This window comes from Castor canadensis, chromosome 10 (genome assembly GCF_047511655.1).
Source record: "Castor canadensis chromosome 10, mCasCan1.hap1v2, whole genome shotgun sequence".
NCBI classification, from domain to species: Eukaryota; Metazoa; Chordata; class Mammalia; order Rodentia; family Castoridae; genus Castor; species Castor canadensis.
Window position 1 is genome coordinate 112,018,665 of NC_133395.1, and position 22,716 is coordinate 112,041,380.

At 41.5% G+C, this 22,716-nt stretch overlaps 1 protein-coding gene across 1 annotated transcript in view; it reads right to left on the reverse strand.

Annotated features, from left to right (window-relative positions):
- The window catches only part of Rft1 (RFT1 glycolipid translocator homolog), a 40,945-nt gene extending 19,201 nt beyond the window's left edge, over positions 1 to 21,744 (reverse strand). Inside the window, exons 1-7 of the mRNA XM_020175252.2 lie at positions 21,623 to 21,744; positions 16,097 to 16,182; positions 14,327 to 14,443; positions 12,855 to 13,044; positions 12,128 to 12,229; positions 8,058 to 8,195; positions 115 to 193 (exon numbers count right to left, since the gene is read on the reverse strand). Of these exons, the coding sequence (XP_020030841.2) occupies positions 115 to 193; positions 8,058 to 8,195; positions 12,128 to 12,229; positions 12,855 to 13,044; positions 14,327 to 14,443; positions 16,097 to 16,182; positions 21,623 to 21,685 (775 nt within the window). The 5' untranslated portion in view covers positions 21,686 to 21,744. The remainder of the gene's footprint in view (positions 1 to 114; positions 194 to 8,057; positions 8,196 to 12,127; positions 12,230 to 12,854; positions 13,045 to 14,326; positions 14,444 to 16,096; positions 16,183 to 21,622) is intronic.
- Between the last annotated feature and the right edge of the window lie 972 nt (positions 21,745 to 22,716).

Consider the following 22,716-nt stretch of genomic DNA (forward strand, 5'->3'; position numbering starts at 1 on the left):
TCTCCCAAGAGGGCTGCAGACAGGTGGTCTGGATTCAAGGTTAATTAGCAGTTCTTTGAAATATCTTCACTTGGACTATTATCTCATGACTGCTCAGAGTGACCTTTTACTTACCTTCTGTCAAAATCTGTTTTAAGAAAGACTGTTTGAAAAAACTCCAAGTCAATTTAGCTTCTTTCCAATTTATAAAAGCCTAGAAGAGAAAACAAAAAAAGCAAAGAAACACACACACACAAAGCTAAGAAAATAATGCTACATGAAAAGCAAACCCATTTTGGTCCCTAATCCCCAACTTGAATTGTCCCCTCATTTAATGGTAAGCACAAGAAGGTATCCAAAAATAGTAGGAAAGAATTTGTATTATGAATATAGTTTGGATCTTGACTATCCTCCAAAGGCCATGTGTTGAAACCTTGGACCCCAAAGAGAATCTATTGAGAGTAGTAGAAACTTTAAGAGGTAGTCCTAAGCTAGGCTACTTAGGAGGCTGAGATAGGGATGATGATGGTGTGAGGATAGCCAGGGCAAAAACCTTATGAGACCCCATCTCAATGGAAAAAACCTGGGCATAATAGCACACACCCATCTTCTCAGTGATGACAAGTGTAAGCCCTGAGCTCAAACCCAGTATTGCCCCCTCCCAAAAAAAAAGGAGAGAGAGGGAGAGAGAAACAGAGAGAGACAGAGAGAAAGAAAGAAAGAGAGAGACAGAGAGAGAGAGAGAGAGAGAGAGAGAGAGAGAGAGAGAGAGAGAGAAAGAACTTAGTGTGAGGTATTTAGGTCATCCCTTGAGGGGAACTGTGATATTCTAGCCCCTTCCTCTTCTTCCTCTCTTTTGTTTCCCAGTCATGAAGTATGCTGTTTTGCTCTACCTATGCTTCTGCCATGATGTGCTACCTCCCCATAGAATCAAAGCATCATGACCAAGTGATCATGGATTGAAACCTCTAAAACTATGAGCCAACATAAACATCTTCTCTTTATAAGTTGTTTATCTCAAATATTTGTTATAGTAATAGAAAACTAACTTCCACAACTAGAAGACAAAATCTTGGGAAATGACCAGGATTCATGCATGAGTTCTCCTGAAGAACTGCTGCTGTCTCCTTGGAGGCCCAGTAAATACATTGACCACATCTAAAACATACAACTCACCCTTCCTCTTCCCTCCTTCCTTTTTTTTTTTTTTTTTTTTTGTGGCAGTACTGGAGTTTGAACTCAGAGCCTCCCACTTGCAGGCAGGTGCTCAACCATTTGAGCCACTCTGCTAACCCCTGTTTGTGTTGGTTATCTTTGAGGCAGCATCTTGTTTTATATACCCAGGGCCAGCCTGGACCACCACCCTCCCATATGTGTTTCCCTGCATAGCTGGATGTCAGGTATGAACCACTATGCCCAGCCATTGGTTGAGATGGGATCTTTCAAACCTGGCTGAAGCCACTGCATCTGGCCTAGTTCCTTTCTTAAAAAAAAAAAGTCTGGGCCTGGATGCATGGCTCAAGCCTGAGTCCACCCCCCAAAATAATATCTGAAGCATGCCAAGCTGCAGAACAAATTCTACCTTTTACCCAAGCTATATGAGGTACACTTACATAGTTTAAAAGAAATTCAGCCTTCCCAAGTCAGGTAAACCAGTCAGAATTGAAAGGAAAGGAAAAAAGCGAAGCTTCTAATATGGTTCTTCTGAAACTCCAAGGGAACACCAAATTGCCTACTTCCTAAGGACAAAGATAGTAAGAAGGAAGAAAACACTCAGGTAGGGTAGGTGGCCTCAAAGTCAAAAAGCTGACCATAAAATGGAAGATTGAGGTAGTCAGTTAACCTCCCCCAGTTCCCTCTGGGGGTCCCTCCTCTATCTCACAGGAATCCTGGGATTTTAGAAGTTAAGTCTAGATGCTGGATCCTTAATCCTAGGATATGTGCATTTTGTAAAGTTTTGATTATCTGAAGTGGTAACTTTTGAGTGGTAGAATTTCAATGGGCTCTTGGGTAAGGAGGAGTGAATCACAAAAGCCAAGTTCCTTTCACCTCTCCAAAAGCAGAGTCTTGGCTATAGGAGTGGGCTCAAGAGCAAGTCTAGAACATGCCCTGGTTACCTGGGCCTATGTTCTTGGCCCAAAGTTCATCTGTGTAGAGATGTGGCTCACACCTGTAATCCTAGCTGCTCAGGAGGCAGAGATCAGGAGGATTGAGGTTCAAAGTCAACCCTGGCAAATAGTTCTCAAGACCCTATCTCAAAAAAAAAAAACCCTTTGCAAAAAAGGGCTGGTGGAGTGGCTCAAGGTATAGGCCCTGAATTCAAGCCTCAGTACCAAAAAAAAAGAAAGAAAGAAATGTTATTCAGTAGAAACATTAAGTTTTCTAGTAGTCACAGTGAATAAGAAAAAGAAATAGTTGAAAATAATTTTAATATTTTTTTGAGACAGGGTCTTATTACATAGTCCAGGCTTACCTGGAACACATTATGCAGCCTAGGCTGGCCTCCAACTTGCAATCCTCCTATCTCAGCCTCCTGAGTGCTGGGATTATAGGCACATGCCACACACCCAACTAATTCTAATGTATTTTACTTAATCCCAAATATTATCCTTTTAACATGCAATCAATGTAAAAAAAAAAAAAACATGAGCAACGTTTCACACATTTTTCATACCAAATCTTTGAAATCCAGTATGTATTTCATCTCAATTCATACTAGCCACATTTCAAAATGCTTTAAAGCCACATGTCACTGGTGGCTAACATTTAGGACAGGGCAAGAAGCCTAGAGCACCTCTGGAAGCAAAACTTTCGGCCACCATTCCACTTCTGGGTTTCTGAAACTTTTCTTTAGACACCGGGAGGATAGACCTGAATCCTCCCAAACTGTGTTGCCTTCAGGGCATCACTGAACCTGGAGCACATGCCAGGGCAACTCTAGCCTTGCAATAAATCTTCCCCAGGTGAGGAAACTAGGCCACAAGATGTTGAAAACAGGCCACCTCCTTTCCCCAGAACAACGGGCACCTGACAATTTAACACTACTAGGGAGCACTGTAGACCACTTATCCTCTGATGCTGATTCTATTCACTGTCTGCACAGCACCTTTTCTCTTTCATACTGCTCCCTGCTTCCATACCATGGTAAACCTCTGAGGGGGTCTGTGCAGCAGTACCCGTGCTCTTTTCAAAGGAAACAAAAGTTTCAGCTTGTCCATGAGGCTCTTGTAGGTTGTGAATGAGTTTGGGCAGATGATCGAGCTCTTTGGGAAAGTGAAATCATGACAATGAATCAAATCTGAAAGCTCATGTTCAAGGATCCCTTTCTCCCAATACCTTCAATTTAAATGAGCCCATGTAATAGCCACATTGCTTACTAGTACCAACACGCTCATTAAGGTCGCATTGGTAGGAAGTCCAATCTGAGATTGGGGTTCTTCTAAAGGGTGTCTGCTAAGTAGTAGAAAAGAGGAAACAAATTCTGTGAACTTTTACCATTTTGTCCAGAATGGACTTGTTATTTGGGATAGTGAACAAGATCTATTTCACAAAGCTGTGTTGGTACTACTGAGTTGGTCTAAACAGACATGAATTTCTCTGGAATCTCCTAACAAGCCATTCCACAGCCTCACTATGTTGACAGAGAAACAGACTTTGCAGGTGAAAGTTGATGGGCAGTAACTCCAAAAAAGGTTTGGATCAGAGTTCAGAGGCTCATTCTGCTTTAACCTGAATCATTCTTCCATTTCCCAAACTCTTCTGACTCAGGATGATCTGAAAAGCTGCATCCTTGCCACACTGGTAAGTCGCTGAGGGCATGGTCCTGCTCCTGCCCTCCATCACCTCCACCACCACACACGGCATTCTTTCCTCTCACCTCCTCTTCTTATCCCAGCAGCTCCAGGCCATTGACTCTGCCCGACTTGTCAATCCTCCCATTTCCAGCCCCTCCCACTGTCTTCATCTCTTCTCACCTGGACAATTGCCACAGCTTCCTACTGACTTTTTTCACTTCTAAATTTTTCTTTAGTCCATCTTTCTCATTGTAGGTTCAAGTTTTAGTCATGCTTGGAGACTGGGGCTCAAACTACAGCTTGTTGACTTAGCCCAAAGGCACAGGCAAGATAGCTAACTTTGTTAAGCCTTGGTTTTCTCATCTGCAAAATGGGATAAGTCCTACCTTATGAAGCTGGTATGAGGATGAAATCAGAGAAAATGAGATACTGTAAATCTGTAATGGTAAGTTCCTTCACATAGGCAATTAGATCACGGTGCTATTCAAAAACCTTTTATTAGGCTCACTCCATTGTTCCTGAATTAAGCCCAAATTCCACAGCACTGTGGCCACTACTACCTAGCCCTTCCCCAGCAGGCCAGGTTCACCTCCCTCCCTAATCTCTGCCCATTTTTGTTTTCTCTCCCTCTCCCTGTCCAGTCAACCTAAGTATCCCAGTTATCTGTGCATTCTCAATTTCAGCACAATGAGGGGCACATAACAGGCTAAGCAAATTTTTTCCTTCACATGTTCACAAATGCCACCAGACATACATATTTTATTTCTTCTCACCTATGTATTGAGGTCCAGCTCAAAAGCAGCTTCCTCCATGAAGCCTTCATCTTCCTTGATACCCCTAAATAGAATTCACTAGTCCTTCCTCCATGCTTCTATTCTGATAGCACTAATTACACACTGTCTTCACTGTGAGCTGAGTACATCTGATCTCCCTACTACAATGCAAGTTCTGAGGACAGGTACTCCAACTCGGGGTACATGGTGCATTACTTAACATAGAATCAGGCTGAATATATGCTTGCTATGACAAATTCTCCAGCATTACTCAAATATTAGCATGTCTCTCATATTAATCACTCAGAAGCATCAAAAAATATAAAAGACAGTCATTACTTGATGTGTCACCACCTAAGGGAGCCCCAGGAGTCAAATTAAGAATATAGCCCATGGAAAAGTCACACACTGCACTGAAATCCATCTCATCTTTTTGCACTTTTAAAAATAATAAACCTGAATAATTGTTCTATCTGGAACTCCCAATGTTTAAGTAAATAACTATCATGGGCAATAAGCCAATTTCCTTTGGAAGCCTGCATAGCTTACAAATTAAACACATAGACTTAAAATTGGTCCACCGACAGAAAGCAGGTAGATGTGGGTCCAAAATGAGCTATGTGACTTGGGGTTAGTCACTTTTCTGGACTTCAGTTTTCTCATCTGTAAAATGGAGACAATAGGGAGAGGGGATAAAGGAGAAAAATGGAGGGGGAGAATCTAAGATATACTGTAAGCACTTTTATAAATGTAACAAAGTACCCCCAATACAACTGTAATATGCTAATAAATACTTTAAAAAACAAAAAATGAAGAAAATGAAGACAATAGTGTTTATCTCATAGGATTTGAGAAAGATTAAACAAAAAAATCCATAGAAAGTGCTTGGCACAGAGCATGTAATCAATGGCAGTTATTGCAAATTGCTCTTTTCAAGTCTAATATTTTCATAGAACTCCTGAAGTCTTCAAATGGGACTCATGGGTTATGTGAGCCAATAATCCAATAATCTCACTTTCAAAATAAAGACTGGAGCTAGGCATGGTGGCACATGCCTATGGTCCCAGCTACTCAGGAGGCAAGAAAATCACTTGAGACTAGGAGTTTGAGACCAGCCTGGGCACACACAAGACCTCATCTCAAAAAAAAAAAAAAAAAAGAAAGAAAGAAAAGAAAAGACTCTGAGGTCTACAGAGAGAGCCCTTCAGGTTTCAGATTTATCCCTTTTGCCTCCCGAACCTACAGGGAACTCCCTGAGACCCAGAAATCACCTCCTCAGCATGTCTGTGTCCCAGATAGCTCCAAGCATGGGGACAACATCCTCAGGATTGAGGGCTCTGTCCCAGCAGTGCAGGCAGGGTACTTTCAGGGTAGATTGCCAGATTAAACAATGTTGGCCTTGCTGAGGCGCTCCAGCAGAGCTAGCTATGCTCTCAGAGTAGCAGTGTGAAGGTAGTGACAAGATCAACTATCACTTATGATATCCACTTGTGCCAGGCCACAGAATTAAGCACCTACATGCTCCATCTCATCAGGCTCTCAACATCAGGTGGGGTGGATTATTATTATTATCCCCATTTAACATATTATCCCCATTTCTTTTTTCCTCTCTACAGATTATCTTCATTTCTTTAAAGAAACTGAAGTTCAGAGATTTGAGTCCATGATAGTGTTTAATAAACAACTGGACAGACTCTTTTCATTACCTTCTCTCTTTTCTAGTATTAATAATCCAAAACACTGCTGGGCACAGGGTCTGGCCCACTATGAAAATATGGCCAGGCTTGGTGAAATTGAAACACTGGGAGCCCTCACAGGAGGAGGGACTTTTCCACACTCAGACCTGTTCTGTAAGCAGCTGGCAGAGCTCCAGGAAAAAGTGATCTAGAGTCCTAACCATCTAGGCCTGCAGATGCAGCACAGTGGTATCCAAAACTGTCATACTGATTTGGGTTAGGTAAGGGACAGCTGATCAGAATGGATAAATCTTTGTTAACAACTGAGAATATATCTGGCTTTGACAAAAAATATCTAGTTTTTATTGAAAAGCTGTGTAACAGGATTCCACAAGTTCTGAGACTTAAGTGCCACATATTTAGCTATTTTATCAAGTAATCACAAAAGAGGAATAAGGAGAAGTCCAGTGGTGCCTTTCCACAAGAAGTAAACCACCATCTAGCAAGCAAACAAGCATGAAGAAAAGGGAACGTGCCCAGGAGGAGCAGTTCACAGCACACCTGAGAGAAGGCAGTGTGATTTATCATCTGTGTATGACTCCAGGCCATGGACAGCAGCACAGACTTCACCAGTGCCAGGAAATACAAGGCAAACAGCCTGACAGTGGAGGAGCTGGACAGAAGAGATTATGCTTCACTCCCAGACATCAGCATCTAACACCTTCAGTAGTCTCAATGGGAATATGGACTGCATAGAAGACTGGCCTCACACCTGCATAAAGAAACCATTGGGAGCTGTGCATGGTGGCACATGCCTGTGATTCCAGCACTCAGAAGGCTGAGGTAGGAGTATCAGGAATTCAAGGCCATCCTGGGCTGTATAGCAAGTTCAAGGTCTGCCAAGGCTATATAGCGAGACCCCTTTTCAAACAAACAAACATACCACTGGGCACTATCCCTGCTGTCTCAGAACTCTGGACTTCTCATGCCAGAGGTCAGTCCAAGGAAAAACAAAAAACAGAGCAGAAGAGAAACAGATCATAGTGATTACTCTATGCTCTGCTGACATTTGAGCCCCTCCAGGTTCTTATTCTAGCTCTGAACCTCACCTTGGGTAGGTATTTATTGGCTAAGCTTTAGCTCCTCAACCCTACAGTAGAAATAGTGACAATATCAGCCTCTCAGAGTTGTTGTAAACACCAAATAAAATGTGTAAAGCATTTGGCATAGGGCCTAGAGCAGTACTTCTTAACTAGGGGGACAATTTTGCACCCAGGGGACGTTTGGCAGTGTCTGGAGATGTTTCTGGGCGTTAAACTAGGGGAGAGTTTGCAACTGGTATTTAGTGGATAGAGGCCCAAGATGCTGCTAAACATTCTACAATGCACATGACAGTCCCTACAACAAATAACTGTCCAGCTCAAAATGTCACCGGTGCTAAGATTTTGAAACCCTATCCTAGCACATAGCAAGCACTCAGTGAACACAGGCTTTAAAAGTATCTTTCCACTGGGCACCAGTGACTCATGCCTATAATTCTAGATACTTGGGAGGCAGAGATTGGGAGGATCATGGTTTGAGGCCAGCCCAGGCAAATAGTTCTCAAGACCCCATCTCCAAAATAACCAGAGCAAAACAGGCTAGAGGTGTAGCTCAAGCAGTAGAGTGTCTGTTTTGCAAGCAGGAAGCCCTGAGTTCAAACCCCAGCACTACCAAAAAAAAAAGAAAAAAAATATATATCTTTTCTACTATAACAATAAATGAGTTGCAGTTTCTATCTCTCAAGGATAACCATCATCTATGATTAAAATGATGAGACAAAATGCATTACTCACTCCACTTCTTGTAATATTGGGCAACAGATCTGTTATTCTGGAGACAGGAAGAGTCTGTTGTTTGGCTGATTCTGGGGAACTCAGTAACTTCGCAAAATAAATAACATAGCACAGCACCAGAACTGCAGTATAGAAAAGCTGAAAAAAGAAAATAATGGGCTGAAATTAAATTGTTTTACTATAGGCATAATTATGATATATTGATAAATTTAACCTAAAAGGCCAATCGAGAAATAGAACTGCTTTAATTAACAGTACTTTCTATTGAGGTGCCTCACCCTCTGGAAAAGAGCACAATTCACTTAGCCCCAGTTCCACTGCAGCATCCCAAGGCAAATACTTCACTTACCTGGAAGAACATCATTTCCATGATAGATGGCCATTAGCTCAATTGCCACAAGGTCAGGTAAGTTCTTGCAAGATTTGTATTTGGCCAAAGGAACAGCTTTCCCACCTACCCAGCATACTATGAAGATCCAGGTTCCCTGACTGTGTTGATAGCCAGGAACTTGATACCATCTAGGACTGTAGATTTCCCACAAACCCCGGAAACCTGTGACATTTACGATTACAAAGCAGAACTAAGTACTGGCTCTCTCCTCTCTGCCCAGAGCATGGGCAGGACAAGAGCTACTCTAGGATGGAGGAGGAAAGGGTGGAGTGATAAGGGGGACCCACCTTCCTCTCCACCCATCTGGGATAAAGAATGACTTCTGGCATGGAACAGCAGCCAGGCTTTTGTTCACAGGATGGACAGGAGTATCCAAAAGGGTCCCTTTTTACAATCACACTTCTAACCTATTTCCCTCTTGAGAATGGCAGCACATACTAGCGCAAGAACTGGGACCTCCAGGCCCCATTTTCAACTTAGCCATGCCAAGGCTGCTCCTGTCAAAGGCACATTGGCAAGGAGAAAAAAGAGGCAGTTTGGTAGGTTTAGGCTCCTCTGCTTGCCACTCCCAACCATGCCTGAAGTCTGAGCCCATCAATCACAACCAGCAGTTTACTTCTTTCAGGCCTCAAACCCTTATAAAACTCAGTGCCACTGAGTGTTAGTGGCTCACACCTGTAATCTTAGCTACTTAGGAGGCAAGAGGTCAGGAAGATCCAGGTTCGAAGCCAGCCCAGGCAAAGAGTTCACAATACCATATCTTGAAAAATCCCATCACAAAAAAAGGGCTGGTAGAGTGGCTCAAGGTATAGGCCCTGAGTTCAAACCCCAGTACTGCAAAAAAGAAAAAGAAAAAGAAAAGAAAACCCAGTGCCAATGTCTTGTGATAAGTGCCCTTCTCTGCCTCTCCTGACTTTGCTGCTGACCAGGGCTTTGGGAAAACAAGAACAACCTATAGGCAATCTTAAGGCATGGAATCACAACCATATGATCCTTCACCACTTTTTATTGAGGAAAAAAATTACATAATAAAAGTCACCATTTAAACTATTTTAAGTGCATAATTCAGTGGCTTTTAGTACATTCACACTGTTGTGCAACCACATACTATCTAATTCCAGAATATTTTCATCACCCCAAAAGGTAACTCTATACCCATTAAGCAGTTACTGCCCATTCCCCCAGCTCTTAGCCAACACTAATCTGCATTCTGTCTGCATGGACTTGCCTAACCTAGACATTGCATATTAATGGAATCATGTAATATGTGGCCTTATTTTTATTTGTTTTTTTGATAGTTACTAGGGCTTGAAGTTAAGACCTCACACTTGCTAGGCAGGCTCTCTACCACTTGAAGCCACTCCACCAGTCCTGTTTTTTTGTGTTGGATATTTTCAAGATAGTCTCATGAACTATTTGCCTAGACTGGCTTTGAACAGAGATCCTTCTGATCTCTGTCTCCTGAGTAGCTAGGATTATAGGAATGAGCCACCAGTGCCCGGCTAATATATGGCCTTCTGTGCCTGACTTCTTTCACTTAGTATAAAATATTCAAAGTTCATCTATGTTGTAGTATGTATCAGTATTTCACTTTTATGGCTAACATTTTGTTGTACAGATATACCACATTTTGCTTATTCATTCATTAGTTGATGAACATTTGGGTTGTTTCTGCTTTTTGTACATTATGGATGGCTTTATGAACACTGATGTACAAATTTTTATTGAACATTTGTTTTCAGTTCTCTTCAGTATATATACTTGGGAGTGGAATTGCTGGATCATGATATTCCTGTTTAACTTCTTGAGGAGCTGCCATACTGTTTTTCACAGCAGCTACATACACATTTTACATGAAACTAGAGTTCCAATTTCTGCATATCCTACCAACACTTATTATTTTCTATTTTTTTAAAATGATAATCATCTTAAAATTAGAGATAAGGGCAGAACAGATTCTGCCTGGAAGTGGGGGAGGGTGGGGGGGGAGGAGGGGATGGGGGGGAAGGCCCAAACAATGTATGCATGTATGAATAAATGAATAAAAAAAATGATAACCATCTTAATGGGTTTGAAGTGGTACCTCACTGTGGTTTTGATTTGCACTTCCCTACTGACATTAAGCAATTTTTCCTGTGCTTATTGGTCATTTCTTCTTTGGAAAAATGTCTTTTTAAATCCATTGCCCACTTTTTAGTAGAGTGGTTTGTCTTTTAATTGTGACATTATAAGAGTTCTTTATTCTGAAGTTAGCCTTTTATTTGACATATGATGCTACAGGATGAAGGGCCAGTTTAAGGAAGAACTTGGAAGCAAGTGTGATAAGGAGGAATCCCAGTAACCTGGATGGGGTTCATCTGCTGCTATAAGGTATTGCTGGGTCTTAGACCTCTCATACAGACACTGACAGTGACTGTTCCAGATAAGAGTTTTCAGAAGTCTTATAGTAAGGAAGCAAATAAATGCAGAATTAGCCTTGCTGAACAACAACCCAACATGTATCCTGGATAGCAGCTATGACAATCAGAAACTCATAATACAGCACCTTTCTCAAGAAGAACCAACCAGGGGCAGACAAAGTAGCTCAAGTGGTAAGAGCACCTGTCTAGCAAACATGGGGCCCCGAGTTAAAACAAAAAAGAACCAACCACCTACAAGAGAAAGTGCATAAAAACAATGACAAATGATGAGAACTGTAGCTCTAGATCCAATAAAATGGGCAAAAAAAAATCATAAATAACTTCTCTAAATTATGTAACTGTTTGCAAACTGCTTTTATAGGCATTCTCATTCTTATGTCATTTTGTTTTAAATCTAGCTCTTCTGTGTTCTATAAAAATATCTGTAGTTTTTGTCTAGAGCACAAGAAAAAAATTCACATAAATCATTATTAAGCAGCTTCTTAATTTGTCTTTCATACATTAATAAAAACTACAAACTGGAGCCAGGCATGGTGGTGAACACTTGTAATTCCCACACTTGGAAGGCTGAGTAGGAAGATTTCAAGTCCAAGACAAGCCTAGGCTGCATATGATATGCTGTCTTAAAAAAAAAAAAAAACTACAAACTGCTTTGTACTGTAAAATGTTCTGGTAAGTATCTGATGTTAGGTTTCATTCTAGAAATAGAATATAAGGTGGAAGTGAAAAAAAACTGCTAAAACTGAAAATGTACCTGCTCTGACTTGATTCATTTTCTCTGAATTATGTAAGATTTTGATCTAAGTTTAAAACAGGCTTGGCAGAGTTTCCTCCTATTCTGCAAACAACTGATTGAAATTCAGGGAAAATAATACACATGCAAATTGATTCCCACTCCACCCCCTTACTGTTTTGGTTTTTTTCTTAGTTTTTTTATTTTTCTCCTCCATAAGACTACCAGATAATCAATTTGATACAAGCCTGCCCACAGAATGTCTAAAAGGAGTTTTTGATGGTTGACAATGCAGCTGAGTGTTTGGTTCTCCCCAGGTCCCTGAGGTCACCAGTGGTATCATTGTGTGGAACAGGATGGATATGGCAGCCAGAGGAGAATCAATGGCAAGGCCAGCCTTCTATAGTTTCCAGCCTTCCCCACAGGCATGAATAATGTGAATATCAAACACATAGTAGTGTTAAGAAGAAAAAAAAGAGATAAAGAAATATACATTGTATATAAAATTAAAAATCATGACTCTTACCTGAGCCAAAGAAAAAATGAACAGTCCCCAATGAGGCAACCACAGAACAAGAAAAGCTATCAGGAGACTCCTGAGGATAATTGACAGGCTCTCAGCAATTACCTGCAACACATGGTAAAGGTGCACTTTACAGATATTATCAAAAAGTAAAGATGCAGAGGAATGACAAACAGAAAATCTGGGGTGGGGGTTACGGTGGAGATGGGGGTAGGGCATGGTCGGACATAAACATAAGTAATGCTTTACTTCTTGGGTTGAGTGGTAGGTTCATGCATCTTCAGCATGTTATGCTTTAAGATTTCCACATGCTACATATATGTTTTTGCATGTATTAAATAATGTATTTCAAAAGATAAAGAGGAAAAAAGATGAAAAGTCATTAGTTTTCAACTAAGTAAGATCCTTTGGTTGTTTTCTGAGATACAGTCTCACTATGTAGCCAGGCTGTCCTCAAAATCACTATGTAGACCAGACTGCCTCAAACTCATGATCCTCCTGCCTCAGCCTCCTGAGTGCTGGGATTACAGGCACGGACCACCACGCCCCACTTAGCAGAGATAAACTTTAGTTCAGACCACTGATAAATGAATGAACTTAACCCAGCATGTTACCTTTTTCCATGTCTGGAAAAATCATTCTCTCCAGTAAAAACATTAAAAAATAAAACAAAACAAAAACCTTGCTTTCCCTTATCTTTGCATTTCCCATTCACAGAAAGCACACTGACCTTGAGCTTGACGAACATATGTGCATGTGCCATGACCCAGAAGGGCTCTCCTAGAAGTTCCACCACTGCTGAGAAACCAAACAGCACCACTCCAGTTCCATAGTGGGAGACCACATTTGGATCAGGCACTTCAAGCAATTGCAACCAGATCCAGCCCAGGAATAAGGACCAAAGCACACCCAAGGGGACTCTAGAATGTGGCAAAAATGTTATTTAATACACCAAATTTTAAAAGAAATATACATTAAAATAGTAACATTGTGCAGAAAAAAGTCATAATAAAAACAACTATCACAAGTAGCTATTAGTAGATAATGTGGACACAATCTACATGCCTGGCATTATAATTCAAACCCTTTATCTTACTGACACCTCACAATGTTCCTTGGTCATTATCTCATTCAGAAGATGAGGAAACATGGGGGCAGGGAGGAGAAATGACCCAAGCCTTGTATGCACATATGAATAATAAAATAAAAAAAAAAAAAAAGAAAGAAAAAGAAATCACTACCAGCCTGGAAAAAAAAAAAAAAAGATGAGGAAACAGAGGCTGACAGGGACTGGGTAATTTGGCCAAGATCATGAATATGTAGTCAAGAGAAGAAGCAGGACCCAATCCTAACTAATATAAACTGGATAGGAGCCTATACTCCTATCCAGTTTATACTAACTCAGTAAGCAAAATTCTCAGAAATAAAATGCTAATAGCATTTTCTTAGAATGCTGTGCTTAGAAAGATAGACAGGCACTATACAGCTGATTCTTGTACTCCAAATAACAAATAGTCCACTACACAGGATCCTTTCACATGTGTATCACACAGCACTTAAATAAGACTGAGTAGCTGACAGTGATTTCTCTAAGATAATGAACACCTACCAGCCCTTATGACAGTCATTTCTGTGAAGCAATAGAGAGTTATACAAGGACAGCACTGGGAAACAACCTCAACCTCCAGTCCTCCCTTTGGGGATCTAGCAGCAGAAAAGCAAGCCATTTTCATTTTTAGCTATGTGCTTAGTCTTCAAGAATATTCTAAAAGGCTCAAAATTGAAATCACATAATAAAATTGATGAAGATGTAATGAAACCCTTAAAAGACTTTCAAAAATACTAAGTTGTTGGTAAAAGCTCAAAGATAGTATAGGGCAAAAACATTAGGAATAAAAAAGACAGGACAGGTGGGTCCGAGACCAGTTATCAAGAACTGCAAAAACAACCTCCAAAGATGATAATACCAGGGATAGAAACTTTGCTCAGGGACTCTCAGCCAGAACCAACTCCCAGCTCCTGGACATCCAGAAAGAAAACAAACCAAGAAGCTCCCCTTCCTGCCATCCACCCAACCCCCAGAAACTCACTGCAAAACTGAACCTGGAGACGATTCAGCTTTAGACAGGTGCTGCCATTTCATTCACACAACTCACTACACTAGCCTACTTGAAACTTATCTCCTGCCAAAGCACAACTCACGTTAGCCACAGCAGGTTGAGGGTCTGTCTCCAGTCCCGCTGGGTGCCCCCACTCAGACATGCTCTGCGGAAGGCTTCTCTGGCCAGGAATATGGTGGTTGAGTAAAGCAGTGTCAGTCTGTGAAGGAATAGGAGTAATCAGTAAGGCCTCCAGTTTTTATTTTTGTTTTGTTTTGTTTTAGAGATTGAACTTCTTGCGTTTTTCCAGCAACAGGGATGAGAAAAGATCTTGGTCACAAATTACTGGTGGTGAGGTAAAGGGTAATGGGCTCTTATAGGCTCTCTCCCACTCCCAGTCTGATTCATGTGAGTAACATAGTTAGGAACCAAACAAGCACATCTGAGTATGTGTATCTACAGAGCATAAAAACTGATCCAGGGGTGTGGTCCTGACCAAAAGGGAGAGAAAATGACAAGCTTATCAACCCACACAGCAATCACAGTAAGACAAGTGACCCTATAGCCCCTATGAGAGAAGCTGAAGCTCTGTTGCATAGAGATGCTGGCCAAAAGAATCTCAGGACAAACTGACAGCTATTACAGAGGCTGTTGCAACCCAGCTCAGCAAGGCTTGCCTGAGTACCTCACAGATGGGTGGCACCTGGATAAGCCTTCCTGCACCTCGAAGAGCAACTGAGACTACCCTGATTCAAGTCAGTGGCCCACATGAAGCCAGAGTAGGAATGTCTCAGAGTTAAGGTCTCTGAAGTGTCCAAGGATCACCCTGTTCCACAGTGCCTCTGTCCAACATTGCAAATGAGGAGATGGAGCCATACCTTATGCAGGGACAGGCCAGGCCAGGCCAGGGCTGTCAAGGCAGGCACCTGTCAATCTGGGAGATACAATATGGGGAGAAAAATCTGAGCATTCTAAGATTTGTCTTTCTTCCTTTCTGCTTTTAAGATAGCATTTCTCAAAGTATGGCTGCTGCTTCAAAATCACCTGTGAAGCTTGTAAAAATGCATATTCCTGGGTCCTTCTTCAGTGCAAAAGCTCCAAGATGATCCCTTTGCCAACCAAAGCTTAAGAACTGCCACTTGGCTCTGTTCTCAGAGCCAAGAGCATGTATTTGGTAAACATCTGACATGAAATGCTGTCTAGAACATACTGTCTTGCTTATTAAGACATGAATAAACACCTAAGAAGCTAAGCTATTATGAGCACTTACATCAATTGATATACTTTTGTGACATTTGTGAATACAAAATATGTGTGGGTGTCCTTAAAAAGAAAAGAGAGAAGAAACAAGCTGAGTCTAAAAGACAAAGCAAATCAGCTTTCCAAGAGCCTCCAAGGAACTGAAGACAGGAATTCAAGCTCTGATCCCAGTTACCATATCCCAACTATAAAGTCACTGAGAAAGAAAGGTGGCTGTTCCAACCCTACAATTATGAAGTACATCTTCACAAACTACAGAATTCCTGCTTCCTTCACTGCCAGCAGGACAAGAACACAGGATTATACCTGAAATGGAGTTTGTGATGAATTACTCCCACTCTCCTCCTGGGTTCTAAGAGCAGGAAAACCAGAACAGATGGCAGAGAAATGTGCATTTAGAGGCTGCTAATGGAAAACACTCCATGGGTCCATTAAAAGCAATGTCGCCCGCTCATCCCCCATCCTTGCACACTTTTCCTCAGCCCCTGCTAAAACACTCTGCTTCTGGTAAAGATCTATGCTTCTAGAAACAAAAGGCAACACACAGGTATGTTCTAAAAAAATATGATTAGGAATGTGAGCTATGGACAGGCCAGAGTGCATCTCCTCTTACCTTACATTTACTACACCAATGATTTCCTTTGATAGGAAGCGGAGAATAAATGCATTCAAGACAAAGGTGATTAATCGAAACATCACCTGTAGAAAAAGAAAAACATTTAATAATAAATTCTGTTAGGAATATTTGCTGAAATGAGGACAATATGGCTGTTTTCCTAATGTGATGTAATGACACACAGTAGCTTTGCCACTGAGACTCTCCTCTAACACATTCAACTTGTTTGCCTTTCTACTTAAATTTCATTCCCTGCAGTCCTGTGCACTGGCCAAAGAACCCAGGAAGGCACCTGGGAATCTCCCTAATTTACTGATGAGAAAAGAGAGGCTTCAACAGATTCAGTGAGTTTCTTCAGGTTCAAAGTCAAGCATTCCAGGAGGCAGAAAGAGAATTGTATTAATGGTTTATATTGCCCAACTATCTAACAAAAAGTCTCCAGCCTGTTTAGAAATAGCACACACTAAGCAAGTGAGAGCCTGCAGGGTACAGCAGACTCATTAGGAATCATAGAGTCTAATTTCTCCTTCTTCTCTGCCTGGTAATTTCTAGGGATTCCAAGAATGACATTTAATCACCTTGAAATGTGCTTTTCTCAATTAGAAAACAGAAAATGCTGTATTTCTTTATTTAATATTTGTCCCCTTTCTAGAGAGGAGCTGGCACGTCTTTTAAATAATAACTGCAATAATAATATAAAATGTGAGTGGGGAGACAAAGTCCCTATTGTCATTTGACAGCGACATATCCTGAGACTTTCAAACCTGTCAACTCAAGAAAACCACCTAAACAAAGAATTCTTCTCATGAGACACAAGAGAATAAGAAGGCTGCAATTAAATGGGCTGCCAAATGGAAATGCTGGATAAGATGCAAGTCTCACTTACTGACTCCCCCTGCACCCCAGCAACAAATGAAAAATCACTTCTGTGTTAAGCAATTTTCAGAACTATCTGTGAACAGCTGCACTTTGGAGGATTCAGTTAAAGTACATATGGTCTGAAAATATCTGGGCCATTAACATTGTCCCTAAAGTGTCACAGAGTGGCACTTTAAGATTATCATCATCTTAACCTTTATGGAGTCAAAGGTGACCTTTTGAGAGTTTTGATGAAAGCTCTGTAGCCTCTTAGAAACATGAAGATACATGCATACATGCCAAATTCTGTACTCAGTGTTAGAGGCTTGGAACCAATTAACGAAGCCCTTACTAGAGAAAATATTTGGCTAAGAGTCTCAACTTACCATTTAGCTCTTAGACTTGTCACCCTGTGCTTCCTAGGCAGGCACTCGACCACTTGAGTCATGTCCACAGACCCTTTTGCTTTAGTTATTTTTCATATAGGGTCTCATTTGATGACAATCCTCCTATTTATACTTCCTGTATAACTGGGATGACAGGTGTGTGCCACTGTGGCCTGCTTTTATTGGTTGAGATGGGGGTCTGGAGAATTTTTTGCCAAAACTGGCCTCTAATGGAAATCTTCCTGATCTCTGCCTCCTAAGTATCTGGGATTATAGGTGGGAGCCACCCCATCCAACTCAAATTCTTGTATAATAAAGTGTAATTGGAAAGTTACCTGAAGTATTGGCATTGTGACTTAAGGAAGCATACAAGAGTGAATTAAAACACTCAAGCAGGCTGGTAGAGTGGCTCAAGTGGTAGACTGCCTGCATAATAAGCATAAAGCCCTGAGTTCAAACCCCAGTACCACCAATAAATAAATAAATAGGAAAAAAAAACCTCAAGAAACCAAAATTTTATGGCTATTTTCAAAAATCCATGTCCACACATTTATGTTAACTTTAAAGTTATCATTTCAATAAAAACAGCATGGTACTGGCACAAAAACAGACATGAAGACCAGTGGAACAGAATAGAGGACCCAGATATGAAGCCACACAACTTTAACCAACTTGTCTTTGAAAAAGGAGCTAAAAATATACGATGGAGAAATAGCAGCCTCTTCAACAAAAACTGCTGGGAAAACTGATTAGCAGTCTGCAAAAAACTGAAATTAGATCCATGTATATCACCCTATACCAATATTAACTCAAAATGGATCAAGGATCTTAATATCAGAGAACAAACTCTAAAGTTGATATAGGAAAGAGTAGGAAATACTCTGGAGTTAGTAGGTATAGGTAAGAACTTTCTCAACAAAACCCCAGCAGCACAGCAACTAAGAGATAGCATAGATAAATGGGACCTCATAAAACTAAAAAGCTTCTGTTCATCAAAATAAATGGTCTCTAAACTGAAGAGAACACCCACAGAGTGGGAGAAAATATTTGCCAGCTACACATCAGACAAAGAACTGATAACCAGAATATATAGGGAACTTAAAAAACTAAATTGTCCCAAAACTAATGAACCAATAAAGAAATGGGCAAGTGAACTAAACAGAACGTTCTCAAAAGAAGAAATTCAAATGGCCAAAAAACACATGAAAAAATGCTCACCATCTCTAGCAATAAAGGAAATGCAAATTAAAACCACACTAAGATTCCACCTCACCCCTGTTAGAACAGCCATCATTAGCAACACCACCAACAACAGGTGTTGGTGAGGATTCGGGGAAAAGGAACCCTCTTACACTGCTGGTGGGAATGTAAACTAGTACAACCAGTCTGGAAAAAAATTTGGAGGCTACTTAAAAAGCTAAACATTGATCCAGCAATACCACTCTTGGGGATATACCCAAAAGACTGTGACACAGGTTACTCCAGAGGCACCTGCACACCCATGTTTATTGCAGCACTAGTCACAATAGCCAAGTTATGGAAACAGCCAAGATGCCCTACCACTGATGAATGGATTAAGAAAATGTGGTATCTATACACAATGGAATTTTATGCAGCCATGAAGAAGAACGAAATGTTATCATTCGCTGGTAAATGGATGGAATTGGAGAACATCATTCTGAGTGAGGTTAGCCTGGCCCAAAAGACCAAAAATCGTATGTTCTCCCTCATATGCAGACATTAGATCAAGGGCAAACACAACAAGGGGATTGGACTTTGAGCACGTGATAAAAGCGAAAGCACACAAGGGAGGGGTGAGGATATGTAAGACACCTACAAAATTAGCTAGCATTTGTTGCCCTTAACGCAGAGAAACTAAAGCAGATACCTTAAAAGCAACTGAGGCCAACAGGGAAAGGGGACCAGGAACTAGAGAAAAGGTTAGATCAAAAAGAATTAACCTAGAAAGTAACACATATGCACAGGAAATTAATGTGAGTCAACTCCCTGTATAGCTATCCTCATCTCAACCAGCAAAAACACTTGTTCCTTCCTATTATTGCTTATACTCTCTCTTCAACAAAATTAGAGATAAGGGCAAAATAGTATTGAGGGTATTGAGGGGGTTGGGGGGGAGAGGGAGGGGGCGGAGTGGGTGGTAAGGGGGGGGCAGGGGGGAGAAATGACCCAAGCCTTGTATGTACATATGAATAATAAAATAAAAAAAGTTATCATTTCAAAAAAATTTAATGTTTCAGGCCATATACATATCTCCTAATTGGTTTAAATAAAGGTGTGAACCAGTGAAGCTCAAGCTACTAGTACTTGCCAGTGCAATGACTCTTATTAGCAACACTATTTCCATTTACTTTCACAAAGGAAACACAGTTTAAAAATGCTCTGTCACATTTGCTAATTGACTTTCAAAAACTAGGAAAATGCAGAAGTAACAAGTAAGACTCAGGGTGATATACCTAATGTCACACAGCAAGCAAATAACCTAGCTTGACTCTACAGATAGGCCACCTGACTCCCAGTCTTCTGTCTTCTTATGAGCCAATCGATGTAATAATGTATTATCAAAGTTGGAAAAAATTAGCTGGGTGCCATTGGCTCACGCCTGTAATCCTAGCTACTCAGAAGGCAGAGATCAGGAGGATTGAGGTTCTAAGCCAGCCTAGGAAAATAGTTAGCAAGAACCTATCTTGAAAAAAATCCACCAGAAAAATAGGGCTGGTGGAGGGGCTCACAGTGAAGGCCCTGAGTTCAAACCCCAGCACTGCAAAAAAGAAAAAAAAAAAAAAGCAGCTGGAAAAAAAATCAACTTTTTGGGTAAAGCATTGAACAGTTATTTATGCTGTGGAACTGAAAAACAAACAACTAGGTAAACTTAGGGTTAGGTAAAGGTTGGTTAACAGCATAGCATATAGTGTGTGCAAGGCATTTTTTTACACACTTTATGTAGACTACCTCATTTCATCCTTACACTGACTATTTAAAAACATATTATCCTAATAAAAATAGCTAACATTCATTAGCTATTCATTAGGTCACCTTTGACTCCATAAAGGTTAAGTGCCAGGCATTTGACAGGCATGATTTCATCTAATCTTCTTAATGACTCTGTGAGGTTGCATGAATGTTCTCATTTAAGGTGGAGGAAAGTAATGCTCAGAGAAGTCAAGCAATCTTCTCAAAGGCAGGTATCTAGCAAATTGACAAGGTCCAAACTAGAGTCCAAGTCTTTCTCCTAATCTCTGTGTGCCTAAAATAATGAGGAGGATAAATTCAGGATTTGGGGGGAAAAATTGCTCTAGAGTAAGACATAGAGAAATGAGCCACTTGGCTTGGAATAACCAGTTCCTAGGGTTGAAATAATCCTTAGATACCATTTGGATGAACTGGCATGTATCAAAAAATTAGAGCCAAGCAAGAGCAAATTTTCCAAGGGCACACAGAAAGAAGATACATTCAACTTTTTGTTTGTTTGTTTGGTGGGACTGGGATCTGAACTCAAGGCTTCCTGCTTGCAAAAGCAAGTGCCCTGCTGCTTGAGCTATGCCTGAGTTCATTTTGCTCTGGTTGTTTTGGAGATGATGTCTCACTAACTACTCGCCTGGCTGGTCTCCCAAGTAGCCAGGATTACAGGGATGAGCCACCGGTGCCTGGCACAGCTAATGTTTATTAAGTACACACTAAGATATGGGTACTGCATTAAGTGCATTTATTCAAACGATCACAACCCTTGTCACTACCTTCTGAATTAGATACTATCATTACCCTCATTTTTTCAAGAAGCACGTGGAGTCAGTTGTTCTGGGTGCTGCAGCAAGTACACGGTGCCAACGCAGGCCTGCCTGAGCCAGGATCCCTGTGCCATACGGTCTCTTAGTTGGAGAGTCAAGTTCAAGGAAAGTGTTTGAGGCTCAAGGGTGGGACATGGAGAAAACGAATCTCTTGCCTTAAAAAAATCAGATTCCCGAACATGAAATGTCTCCTGCCTCAGCCACTTGCCTGAATTCTCTCCCATTGCCATATGGGAAATAAAGTGCTCAGAAAGAAAATGGCTTGTTTGCAGTCACTCAGTCAAGACTCTGACCGCCGGTTCCCAACTTCTAGCTCAGGCGCCCCCTCACCGCCACCATGGTCTCTGCTGACCCTCCTCCACAGCCGGGGTCCACGTCGGGGCTGCCCCAGAGCGGGGTCTCGAGGGTCCTAGAGCGTGTCCCCACCTAACCCTGGCTGCGGCACGGGGTAAAGCCGGTAGAACAGAAAGTACCTGCAGGAGGAGACCGGAGGAGGCCAGCCGGGCCGCCTGGCCCAGCACCTCCTGGCTGCCCATAGCATCTGCGTCCTGGCCCTGACAGGAGGAAACGTAGCCGCCACCGCCCACTTCGGCGCGGGAAGATAGCGTCATGGACAGGCTCGCTCGCTGATTGGTGACTTTGCGATACCGGGGGGCGGGACATGAGACGTTGTGGACCTCTGGGTTGGGCTGTTAGCGCCCCTGCGCTTCACTCTCTCTTCCCTTTTTTTTTTTTTTTTTTTTTTTTTTTTGGTGGCTCTAGAGTTTGGCTTCCCACTTGCAAAGTAGACTACCGCTTAAGCCACACCTCCAGTCCATTTTGCTCTGGTTATTTGGGAGATGAGATCCCTCGAACTATTTGCCTGGGCTGGCCTGGAACTGTGATCCTGATCTCAGCCTCCCAAGTAGCTAGGATTACAGATGTGAGCCACCAGCCCACTCTCTTCTCCCTTTGTGACGGGCCTATTATCTTTGTCTCTCTGTCCCAAGTAAATAAAATATTGTGACCAATATTAAAAGATGGTGTTAGTTGGGTGTAATAATGTATGAGTGTAATCCAGCACTTGGGAGGCTGGGGCAGGCAGGAGGATCAGAGTTCTTCCAGCCTGGATTACATAGTGAAACCCTGTCTCAAAAAAGAAAAAAAGAAAAAGAAAAAAAAAGAGATGGAAAAGATGGTGCTGCAGTAGTCAAAGTCCTTTCTCAGACTACCAACCAAGAAGCATTACTTCTGTGGCTTCATTTGCTCACCAGCCTTCTTAATCAGATTCTTATCATTGGCCTTTGCTTAGACAGTCCCCCTGAATTAGACTGGACAGGAATTCTCACCATTTTTCAGAGAAAGAACTGAGGACCTGAAGTTAAATACAGCATTTTCATGTATATGGTTTTATGAAATCCTTCCTAAAGCTCTGAGACTTGAGCCCTGTTGTAAGATGAGGAAAGTGAGCCTGGGGTTGTGAAGTGACTCATTCAAATCTACACAACTTGCCAGATTGCAGGTGGCTCATGCTCGAAAGCCTAGCTAATCAGGAAGCAAAGATCAGAAGGATATAGTTTGAAGCCAG